Source organism: Callorhinus ursinus, unplaced genomic scaffold (genome assembly GCF_003265705.2).
Source record: "Callorhinus ursinus isolate GAN/ISIS: 27379988/994484 unplaced genomic scaffold, GSC_fseal_2.0 scaffold11, whole genome shotgun sequence".
Lineage (NCBI taxonomy): Eukaryota > Metazoa > Chordata > Mammalia > Carnivora > Otariidae > Callorhinus > Callorhinus ursinus.
Genome location: NW_027397073.1, coordinates 8,010,554 through 8,022,981, shown reverse-complemented (window position 1 = coordinate 8,022,981; position 12,428 = coordinate 8,010,554). Strand labels below are relative to the sequence as shown.

The window sequence follows — 12,428 nt, the reverse complement described above, 5'->3', positions numbered from 1 at the left end:
CACAGTTCACCCCACAATGATAGGTGTGGCAAAAGAAGCCACAAAAACAGATGTGATCACCCAGACAGAGGATGTGGAGTGAGACTAGGACCAGTGGTAATCCCTTGGAAGTACTCCACCTTAAAAGGAGAGTAAACTAATAAAGGCGGGGGGGGGCGGTGTATAAAGACATGGTATAGTCAACAGGACAGAAAAAGTAATCCAGAAAAGTTTCATTTTGGCAAATGTATTGTAAAGAAGATTTGATAAGAAATTTAAAAATCTTTAAAGATTTCAAGTAGCATGAGTACTATGAATAGCCCACTGTAACTCTTGCTAAATATGGAGAGGAGCAAGTTTGGGAACAGGTGAATAATTTAGGACACTATAGCAATCCAGACAGATTATGATAGCTGCCTGAACCAGGATGTGGCAGTGGGCAGGAGAGGACCGGGCATATTACTGAAGTAAAGTCAAAAGGAACTGGTGCTGGATTGGATATAAAATAGAAGGAGTCAGAGATGACTTCCAGGGTTTTTCTTTAGCAAACTGTAAGACTGATAATGCAGTGAGTCCATGGAGAGAAGATTTCAGTTTCAAATATGTTGATGACATAATCTGTCAAATTTTTTAGTGGCAGGGTCTACTGTGCGATGCATGTAAGTGTCAGAGACTCAAAAGAGGATTGAATCCAAATATAGCTATTTGGAAGTTATCTGAAAAGAAAGATGATAATTCAGACCATGAGAATGGGTGACATTATCCAGAGAGATAGTCCATTTACATGGGAATATACCTGATGTACACGGAGGGATGGGAGAGAAAAGAAGCACCACCAAAGAGACTGGGGAGAGCCAGGGAGAAAGGTCAAGAGGAAGACCAGGAGAGAGTATTGTGCTAAGATAGAGAAGAGAGTCTCCATATCCCCAGAGCTGTGAACAGCGGCATCAACAGCTGCAATGACAAGTAGAATGAGAGCTTAGAGGAGTATATAAACTTTAGAAAAACCAAAATGTGCATGTTGTGTGAGTCCATGTGGGCGTGTGTGTGTGTGTGTGTGTGTGTGTGCGCAAGCAAGCATGTGTGTTTGCAGAGAGTCATTTAGGTGCATTAAAGGGAGTAGATAGCAAATTAAATAGGGTTTTTGGCTGGAAAGAAATCTTTCAATCACCTAACCATGAAATGGAGGGGAATGGTACCTACAAATGAAAATGACCGAATTGACAGGGAAATACATGAATATAAATGAAATTGACTAAAGCCTTGACAGTGTTTAAAATCCAATGGGGAGGGGCTCATGGGTGGCTTAGTGGGTTAAGTGTCTGCCTTCGGCTCAGGCCATGATCCCAGGGTCCTGGGATCGAGCCCCGCGTAGGGCTCCCTGCTCTGCAGGAAGCCTGCTTCTCCCTCTCGCACTCCCCCTGCTTGTGTTCCCCCTCTCTCTGTGTCTCTCTCTCTGTCAAATAAATAAATAAAATCTTTAAAAAAAAATAAAATTCAATGGTTAATTCCAGACAGAAGAGAGAGTTCAGAGGAGGAGGAGAGAGAATGGTGATTGAGCACATCTACCCCCACAGAAAATGGGGAAAGGAAACCCAAGCTCAGAGGGTTAGTTCCCATTCTATGGGAGAATGGTCACCTCTCTGTAGCATTGGGAGGTAAGGGAGAGAGGATGCTGTTAAGTGAAAGTAGATGGCAAATACGTTGTTCAGCTAAGAATGATCATCCGAATTAAGAAGGGAGGAAGAGTAAAATGACTTGGAGATGTTAACTCTTCCAGATGCTGTGTTCATGCTATTTGTAAGGAATATGTTGATTGTGTTTCTTCTGCCCTTGCCTCTTTCTTTGGGCCTTCAGTGCTGGTAGTGTCAACCAGAGAAGCTCTCTTCTTTGTGGTCTGCCATCACCCCTTCATCAGAGCGCTTCCTGACAACTGTGACCTGTCACTGGAAAGCCACTCCCTCCCTCCCTCACCCCAGGGGTCAGTGAATTCTCCCTGGGGGGCTCTGGAGATGCACCTCCAAATTCCTGCCACATGACTGAAATCCAGGGTTTTGACATACAGTTTTTGTATCATGATTTGCTTACTCAAATATTTTATTAAGTGTTCTTTCTTTTTTTTGGCAATCTAATAAAAATCACATTGGACCAATGATATGTGCTATTGTTCTGTGATCTGTAGTATAATCTGTAAGTCTTGCAGATAGATACTTTATTCGTTTTTTTTTCTTCACCATTTTAGTTTTTTCTATTACTATTACAAGTTGTACCTATTGCTCTTAAACGTTAAATGCTTGTGGATGAAGGGGTAGGTATTTTCTTCCTTTTTCACTCACAGTACATGGTTTCAAACGGGTTAGGTAGAAAGCTTTGTATAACGGTACTTAGGGAATATTAAAGTGATTTCGTTTTGGTTCGCTCACTTGTGATCCAAAGAGGGTGTTGTGGTATTGGTTTTGATAAAACTTCACAACCAATGGGAATCTTTTTTGAGTTAGTGTGGGGTGGCCTTAATGCTGGAAATAATCCTGTTGGCCAGGACCCCAGAGCTATACAGATGAGAAAAGGATGCAGGAAATTCTGTTGTTTACACATGTGTCTGTAACACTGAGCCGCTGGAGCAGCCCAGCAAGCCCAGAGGGTAAGATGCCTAATAACCTTGTGGTTTTCTATTTAATTATTGTATTTTCCTGCTGGAGCAGAGCATGTGGTATTCTCGGAGCAAAGAGAAAGACAGTTGCTTATAAGATGCAGAACAAAACTACTGTAGGTCTGGGAGACAGGGATTTGGAGTTTCTTCTTAAAGTGGACTTGATTCCTTCCCTCTTTCTTCCATTTTCCACTGTTGGTATTATTTATCCTGACAGCTTACCATACTTTTCCTGTTTTTAAAAAATAACTATGCTAAGCAAAACTCAGGTAAGAATTTCAACTCTAAATTTAGACATTCATAGATTATGTTGATAGTAAAACTTTGTTTTGTAGTTCCAAATGAATACGAGTTAGTCAGTGTGTTTGAAGTAATCTATATTCTTGGAGTTTTAAAAAAATATAAAACTTATGTATACCCTTATATTTGTATCTCATGCATTTAGAGCTGTTTTCATTTTGATGAATAGTCCTCATGCTGAATTCCTGTTGTTGTTAACAGAAAAGTATACTTCAAACTTAGAACTAATATTGATTTCCTTATATAAGTTACCTGGGTAGTATGGAGGAAATAGGGACATAGAATCAAATAATAAAATCCTGTACATAAAGAAATGGATCTTTATATGGAAAGTAATTATAGAACTAAAAGGAATAAAAAAGATCTCTGGAAACCATTGGGAAATATTTGTTAATGTTTTCCACAAAGATAAATTATAAAATGAATGTTGAGTGGGTAAGTATTGAATAGAAATATAATGAGGATATTATTTAAAAACAGATACATGTAACATATGCAATTGAAATACATAATAATATTTCTTGATATTCTCATTTATAGCAACATTAGTTTTCTGTTTTCTGAAATCATGCGAAAACACTTTTGCTAATACTTCTATGGAATTGGGTATTGATACAACTGTTGATTAAATGCCTTGTTTTTAGTCATTTTTTGTTGAATATCCTTGCATATACATTAAGTATTCCTGAATTCTGATTTTTATCTACATTTTCACATAAGCATTAGATTAAAAAGGAATCTTAAAAAGCTAGAGATACAATATCTGTGCAATTTTTCTGTGATTTTGCAATACCGATTTAAGGTATCAATAAATCTATTTGCATGACATTTAGAAAAATGCTTTATGTGAATTGCTTTTTTCCCCAAAACTTAAAAAACAAATAGTTTTCTTGTAAAATGACAGATCACATAATGGTCTCTCTTTTGTATTCTTCATGTTTTTATTGGATTTAGTATTGCTTGATCACTGGGATATAGCTTCCTGGTGCCTTGCTTCGGTTGTGGCCTTGAAATTTATGAGGGTTTCCTCTAATTATTAGAGCCACAAATATAATGACAGTGGTTCTTTAAACTTAAAAATGATGTAAGGACAACTTCTATTTGAAGAAATACTATTTCTCTTGTGCTGATACTGCAAGGTTAATTGAATTTTTCTATAATGGAAAAACCTTCAAAAATTCTCTTTTTAGCAAATTTTAGAGAAGCCTTGAAAGAAAAGTCCAGCTTCCTGAGCTGAGTCTTGAAAAATGAGTGGAATTTAGATAGTTCTTGAAAAACAAAATACCATTCTACTTTGTAGTAGTAGTTGGAGCAAAGAGTTTTGAGGCATGAGTTAATATGAAGCAGGGAAGGTGAGGGATGAGCCTCATTGGAGAAGAAAAGAAATGCACCGTTGTGAGTAGGAGACACTGTTCAAGAGCAGTACAAAGTTGTGAAGCACAGAACACTATATACTCTGAATACACAGAGTAATTTTGTCCCTATACGGTGTGCAATGGGGGCAATTGTGAGTTTCTGAAGAGATGGGGCGTATTTATTCCTCTTTGTTGTCATCATCATCATCATCATCATCATCACCACACTACCAGCAAATAATAGCATTTCCTGTGTGTAAGATAATTTACATACATAGCTACAATTTTGATAGTTGGATAATAGAATGAACTTCATTTTACACATGAAGAAATTTGATGTTCAGAAATGTTAAGTGATTTCCCTAAAGCCGCAGATATAGTAAGTTCTGGAGCAAAGGTTCCAAATAATGTCTTTCTGGCTCCAGAGCTATTTCCACTCTGCTCCACTGGTATTTTAGGAATGTGAGTCTGGCAGAAGTTAAGCAGAATGGTTTGGGATGGCGTTGGGGTAATAGAGTACAGGGAAGAGGCAGTGAGGCGACATTGTAAACCTGAGGTAATCCCAGTTCTCTCAGGTGGTCCACTCTTACCTTTGGGACTAGAAAGAAGAAATTGATACTGAAAATAAGCAGTTTTTACATTTAAATTGGCTGTTCTCGTATCCAACTCTTATGCTTTCCTCTCTTTTGTTTTCATGAATGTTGTATTCAAAGATGTCTTTTGATTTCTCAGAGGAAATTTAATCACTCATTTCATCAGATATCATGTATTCATAAAAAAATGCATGCGGTCACTGGAAATAATATTGGAAACAGATTGGCATTCTATTCTTTCTTCTTGATGTGTGATATGAATGAATGCTTAGTGACCACACCTTCTTAAAATTATGGAAAGACTCAACTATTATCAAAGAAAAGTATCATGTCAGTTTTATTTGAATGGGTGAAGAGCATATATAAAATTTATGTTGCTAATAGATAATGTAGAGTACGGTATGTCTGTAGTAAAAAGAATAAACCCCATATAACATTTTTAAATCCTATATCTAAACCTTAAACATATTTTACTTTTTCTCTAAATAGCATCGTTTTAAAAATATGTATAATTGTATAATAATGTCAATGCTATCATTTTAGAAATGTACTATCTACTATTTTCCAAGTTTATTGTCATTTAAGTAGGTTTTACTGGAGTAATGCCTTTTTGCCGTATGCCCAGATGAAGATAGTTGAAATATAAAGATTCATTTCTTTAAATTTATCATTACTAAAACAGTAAGTACATTTGTCAGTTCAAATACTTTTCATCACTGACCTTAAGACGTTTCATTTTAATTAAACAGGTCTAGGCTTTATTCCAAGATTATATTTTATAGAGTGCCTTTTGCGTACTCAGTGCCTGGTCCTCAGTGTTTGGTCCTTAGTGCCCTGATCAACTGTAGATGCACAATTGTTATCAAGTGCTGTAAAAATGAAAACTGGGTATCTTATTGGAGGAAAGTAGCCTATCAAAGAAAAGATGGGTTGTGCTTAATGCCATTCCATTAAAGCCAAAGCTTTGCAAATTACTAATATTTTCATATAAGTAAATATCTGGGAGATTCATATATGATGATATTTGCTAAGAGTTGCTGTTATATGTAGAGAAGATAAAAAGATATTTGATGTTAAAAACTGATAGAAACATTTTTTTGGTAGCTGAAGACAGAAGTACCCTTTTGAGTAAAAAAACATGTTCATTGCAGAGCTTACAAGTGGTATCTTAAAATCTTTTGTCTTCAATTTGTAGAATTAAGCACCCCCCCCAAAATAGAAGTGCTGGAACACTTCCACATCAGAGCTAGACCCACCAGAGCAGAAGAGGCGCAGCACTCAGCGAGGTAGGAAGGAAAGCAGGAGAGAGGAATCTTTCAAAGCTAATAAATGAGTCATTCTGGAAAGATGAAATGGCCAGTTATATAAAATGCTATTGATTAGTCAAGGAAAATAGAACTTAACTGTTAATTAGATTTTGCAATACAAAAGTCATTGATTTTCTGTTTTTGTAGAGATCTAGGCTTGAAAACTGATAGAGTGAGTTTAAGAGAGAATGAGATGAGTGAAAATATCTTCTAAAGATTTTTACTTAAAAAAAAAAAAAAAAAAAAAAGAATGCCAGAGAAATGTGATGGCCCCTGAATGGGGATCAAGATGATTTCTGTTTTTCAGGTCATAGATATTATAGCATGCCATTTGCTGATAAGATTGATTTAGGAGGGAGGTTGAATTTGATTAGGTAGGAGAGAGAGGACTATATTTGCAGGAGCGAAATCTTTAAGTCAGTTAGAGGGGATTCAGATGGAACATACAAAAGGGAAGTTTGGCCTTATAGGCACGGATGAGAATGGGAAAGTGAATTGATAGGGGAAATGTAGTGCGGTTGGCTTGGCAGTGCTAAGGGCTTGTTTAATATTCAGAGTCAAGATTTGAAGTGAGATCTGAAAGTGAATGTTTTCTCTGAGTATCAGCAGGTGCTCAGGTGCATTGATAGAGCAGGCCAATAGTTGGGTGCCAGTCAGATTGGAGTTTTCTAGCTGAAGGTAATTTGTTAATAATGGAGCTTGGAAAAGGGAGGGCAGTGTCGATATGAAGTAGGTGATAAATAGTTAGAAAGTAATGGGATCAATTAATAGGACATCCAAGTTGGGTCAAAAAAGAGAGTTTTGGGGGAAAATAGTAGAAGGTAATCAGAAAGGTGCTTAACATTGAAGTGGGAAGAAATGCTGGTATGGTAATAGTGCCTAGGGTATATACCAGCCAGTAGGTGGGTGAGGTAAAACTATTGGAATTAATAGGAACTGAGAGATGAGCATATTATAAGGATACTGCATGTGAAAATATTTTGGGTGTTAAATTAGGTTTTCATACCTGCAAACATCCTGTTACTTAACCAGTTAGTACCACAATTGGTTTTACTAGATACATCTTATTTTTTATTAATAAATATTTTTATAAATAAAAATAATTACGTTTTAAAATTTATTTAAAAGTGAAAAACATTCCTGTTATAAAAATACATGGAAAAACATGATATTTTACATATGGATTTTATTATGGTAAAAAGATAAATATCCACAACTGGACACTAATTTTAATACCCATTCCCATGTGAGACTCTAATTTTGTTAATGAGTTCATCCACTTACTTTCTTGCTATTTTTTTTTAACATATCCATCACCTCATAGAGACCTATTTAAAATTTTTAACTGAAGTATAGTTGACATAAAATACTAAATTAAGTTTAGGTACACAACATACTGATTCAACAATTCTATACCTTTTGAAATGCTCACCATGATAAGTGTATTACAATGTTATTGACTATATCCCCTATGCTGTCCTTGCTATTTCTAATGATGTTTTGCTTGGTCTATAGATTGTATTATAGATTCAGGGAAGGATAAGATATAGACCCAGAATTTTTCACATCTAACAAATTTTAGGCTCATTTTTCTAGATGTTTATTATTTTGCCAATGTTTTGGATAAAATTAAATTATATTTATTAATGATGTTCAGAAGCCATGAATCAATATTATTATTCTTGGACTTTAGTTCATCATAAAACTGATATTTTAACAACTACTAATATTTTAGTATTTAATAATTATTTTTGTCTAAAAGCCCATGCTGTCTAAACAGCTTCAAATAAATGGAGTTTCTTTTAAAGCTTAGATGAGAATGTTGAACAGTCCTATCCAGCGTTTTGAACAATGTCCATTTTACTTTGATGTGACTATTGCAGCATCTCTTCTACATTATGTGACCAAATGACAAAGAATGAAAATGTCCTATTCATTTATATTTGAATGGTAGCCATGACTCTGATGTGTATTTACATTATAAATAGAATGTATTTTTCAAACATATATTTGTAAATAATGTTATTAGCAATCGTCTTAATTTGAAGCATAGATGGGAAGCCTCTGTAAGATAGAGATAAGTTTTGTGAGAACACACTGGATATGTTTGAAAAAAATCAAAACAAAGTTTTCTATTTCTGTAAAATTCTCTATGAAAAAGAAAAACACTTAAATTATTTTTGGATGTTCTAGAGTAGAGCTGTCCAACAGAAATAGAACTCAAGCAACATTTACAATTTAAAGTTACATTTAAAAAATTAAAAAAATAAATGTGACATTGATTTGAATTATATATTTTACTTAACCCAATATCTTTAAAATATTACCATTCTAAAATGTAATCAATATAAAATCAATGAGATAGTCTACATTTTTATTTTCTACACTGTGCCTGATTTAGATTTATACTGCATCTCAGTTCAGACTACTTTCATTTCAAAAGCTTACTAGCGCCATCAGGCTTGTGACTATCCTATTGGACAGCACAGGCTATAATACTCCAGAACAGAAAGAATTACACAGTACTGTCTCAGCGAGTGTAGGTCATGTTGAAGGCATTACATTTATCTCCTTGTTGTAAATCAAGATATGTGTTTGAGTGACCTTCCTAAGGAAAAGATTTACCCCAGGTTTTCTGATTCTGAATCCAGTGTTCTCTGATTTCCACTATGTTGTTCTGATGATGGTTACGTTAATGTATTTACGTTATATTAGTTCTGAGCAGTATGTAAAACATGGTGACCTCTGGAAATTACTGGTACGAATGTGTTCTCCCCTTGCTACAATTTAAGAAAATCTAATTGGTGTGAAAAGTAAGCATTAATGAAAATGATCAACCCAATTCTAGGATTCCACACATTTCTTTGTTTGTTTGTTTTTTATAAATTAAATGAAAGATCCAAATCTGGTAGAGCAGAGAGATAGAAAAAAGTGAAAATAGAGGTTCGGAGAAAGATTTACAACTCTGGCATTATAGGGATTATTTGAGAAAGAGTTGAAAGGAAATATTTATATGACTGGGAGGGTAAATAAAAACATAGCAACTTTTCAGAAATGTAAGAGTTTAATCTGGTCTTCAGCTTTTTGCAGTTCTCCTTGCACGTGTCTTACACTTTCTATTTTAGGGAGTGGAAAGCCAGATCTCTTGAGAAATGTAAATACTGGCTATTCATTTCCTGTTGTTTTGACATTTTTAATCCAATCCCTGGTCATTACTAAGGGAGTAAAACACTATGCCTACAATACAAAGAGATGACAACTGATTTCAAGATCCATAGCAATTTGCTAGGTACTCTCCTTTATAGTTAAATTGCTTTTGTCTTTAGTGTTATCTTCTGAAGGACAAAACCCAAAAATATCAACACTTAAAAAAAGATGGTTGGTGGGGCCCCTGGGTGGCTCAGTCGGTTAAGCGTCTGCCTTCTGTTCAGGTCATGACCCCAGGGTTGTGGGATGGAGCCCCGCATCGGGCTCCCTGCTCCGCGGGGAGTCTGCTTCTCCCTGTCCCTTTGCCTCTCCCCACTGCTCCTGCTCTCTCTCTGTCTCAAAAAATTTTTATTTATTTATTTGAAACAGAGAGCACAAGCTGGGGAGAGGAACAGAGGGAGAAGCAAGCTTCCTGCTGAGCAGGGGGCCCTAAGCAGGGCTCCATCCCAGGACCTTGGGGTCATGACGGGAGCCAAAGGCAGATGATTAACTGACTGAGCCACCCAGGCACCCCCCAAAATCAGTAAAATCTTAAAAAAAAAAAAAAAAAGATGATTGGAGACTCTCTGTCTAAACAGACTACAAAGACATTTTGGCAAAAATGGAGATTGTATGGACAGGAAGAATGTGTCATTAGCATGTGTGGTACCTGATCCTCAAACCAAAGTCTAACGTAGCACTTGTTAACATTTCATGTCTTGAGATTATAAATGAAATTTTCCCAGTGAATTCAAGATTTTGAATCTCATTACTATAAGAGGTAACTTAAGTATTATACAACCACCAGATTTTTTTTTCTGGAGAAGGCATTTTCCTCCAAATAATATATCTGAAAGCTGATAACTTGTTTTATTTTACATTAAAATTGAAAGAATTAGAACAAAATGTATGATTGATATCAATTTAATCTTAGGCAAGTCCATAGAAATGTAACGAGGCTATAAATCTAATGCCAGTAACTAAGATAAAAAAAAATCAACATTTTCTCTAAACATCAGTGTATTATCAACTGCTGATCCGATAATTTGTGATGATATATATGTATATATTACTATTTCTCTTTTTGTTACACAGTATAAGAACATTCAGTTTTAAACAATTCCATTGTTTCTCCTTTGCTTTTCTTATATTGTTTTATTTCAGTGTTTCTGAGTATTAGAATCTTCCTTATCAAGAGAAAATAATTGATTTAATATCTTTATAGTACCTTACGAGAATGCAGTACTATAAATGACTATGTTTTAATTATATACAAAATCAATTTTACATATCCCTTTTATGTTTTTTCCATTTATGTCACAAGAGATACAATATAATTTCTGAAACTTATGCTGTTCCTATTCAGAGGTGGATAGCCTTGTGATTTCAAAATAGATTAATCATGTATTTTAAGAAAAACCATAATTTTGAACCTTGGGTAGGTCCATATTCACTAATAATTTTATTTTCCAAACTTCCTCTGTAATCACATTCATAAAGACATAATTCAAGGACTAAATCTGACCTGCAGAAATTTGTAATGTTCAAGGACTTAAATGAACTGCAGTATTACACTTTGAACACACTGCCATGGGTGGGTGGAGGCAGCTGGTTTCCTGTTTAAAATATTTTTAAGAACTTTTAGAAAGTTCAGTTCATTCTCAGCCCAGAGTTCCTTCATAAAATTAGAGTTGAACATGTGTAAATATTTATATTTGGAAGATTACTCAGGAATATGTGATTAAACTCCAAAAATTAGGTTAGTTTGTGTTATAATTTATGAAATTCTATTATATCCAGTTCTTTCAACATGTTCAAAATAATTTGTTTTGATTCTTTCATAACAAAATTTTGGTCCCATTTTAAGTTGTGAAGACATCTTGATAATTTGCTGCAAATGAATCTTTGGAGGAAAAAAACCTAATATATGCTTGAATTTCTGTGAGTCAGATTTCACATGTAAACACAATGTAAGTTCCATTAGAACATTTATTTATTAATTTTTAAAGATTTTATTTACTTTTTTGTTTAAAGAGAGAGAGAGCAGGAGCAGGGAGGGGCAGAGGGAAAAGGAGAGAGAATCCTAAGCAGGCTCTAAGTTCAGCACAGTGCCCAAGGTGGGGCTTGATCTCATGACCCTGAGATCATGACCTGAGCCAAAATCAAGAGTTGGATGCTTAACAGCTAGAGCCACCCAGGCACCCTGAGAAGAGACATTTAAATCCATTTATTTCCTAATGTACCTTCAAAGCCCTAGTAGAACAGTGTGCCTGGCACATAGGAGAAATTTAGTAAATATCTGTCAAAGGAATACATGAGTATTCAAAGCTCCAAAGCTAAGAAGTGTTTATCCTTATTCTATGTTAGCAACATGCAGAAATGAATAGACATTATTATATGCACATATGTGTAGTTTTAATAAAATGATCATCAAAATACACTGTTATATATGCTTTTGCTGTTTTTGTCTTTTATTTTGCCTTTGTCTCACATGAGTTGCTGAAAAGATTTTAAAACCCTAAAGTGGCTAAAAATTGAAATAAATATGGGTACTTTTAAAAGATTAAGACTACTGTTGTTAAATTAATTAAACAAAGAGGCCATTAGACTGATGTCACTCCTATGCTAATGTTGACCTACATAAGCAAGCCAAAATCTAAGCCTTGAGGTTAAAGAGATTGAAACCAAAAGACAGCCAATCACTAACAGCCAACTAGGGTTTAAGCTATAGTCAATCATTAATTTCCTTACTTTGCTTCTGCCTTTTCTCTACAAAAGCCTCTCCCTGAACTCCTATGAGTGGAGAGCTCCTATCCACTTCTAGTTTGGAGCTGCACTGATTTGAATCAAGTTTTGTTCAAATTCTTAAAATGTTTAATGTGCCCCAGTTTATCTTTTAAAATTGTATAGTTACTGCTGCTCTCTTTTGATTATGTGAATTTGAGTTTGTATAACAATTTTTCAGTCAAATTTAGAGTGACAGGGAGGTTTGCAAAAGTGTTGTTGTATCTTTGCATCTTTGAATGCATCTTTGCATCTTTGAATAGGGTGCATTATG

The 12,428-nt window shown here is 35.0% G+C and overlaps 1 protein-coding gene across 6 annotated transcripts in view; it reads left to right on the top strand.

Moving 5' to 3' along the window:
* Positions 1-12,428, top strand: part of CCDC102B (coiled-coil domain containing 102B) — a 185,686-nt gene that overhangs the window by 45,197 nt on the left and 128,061 nt on the right. Inside the window, exon 1 of one of the 6 annotated variants that reach the window (XM_073898068.1) lies at positions 2,539-2,620. The exons of 2 other annotated variants lie outside the window; for them this stretch is intronic. Coding sequence is in view for 3 of the 4 variants with exons in the window: in XM_073898069.1 (XP_073754170.1) it covers positions 2,881-2,898 (18 nt within the window). In the remaining variant the exon portion in view is untranslated. Of the gene's footprint in view, positions 1-2,538; positions 2,621-2,718; positions 2,899-12,428 lie in introns of those variants that run through there. 3 more of the 6 variants (XM_073898069.1, XM_073898070.1, XM_073898066.1) reach the window with 3 other exon arrangements.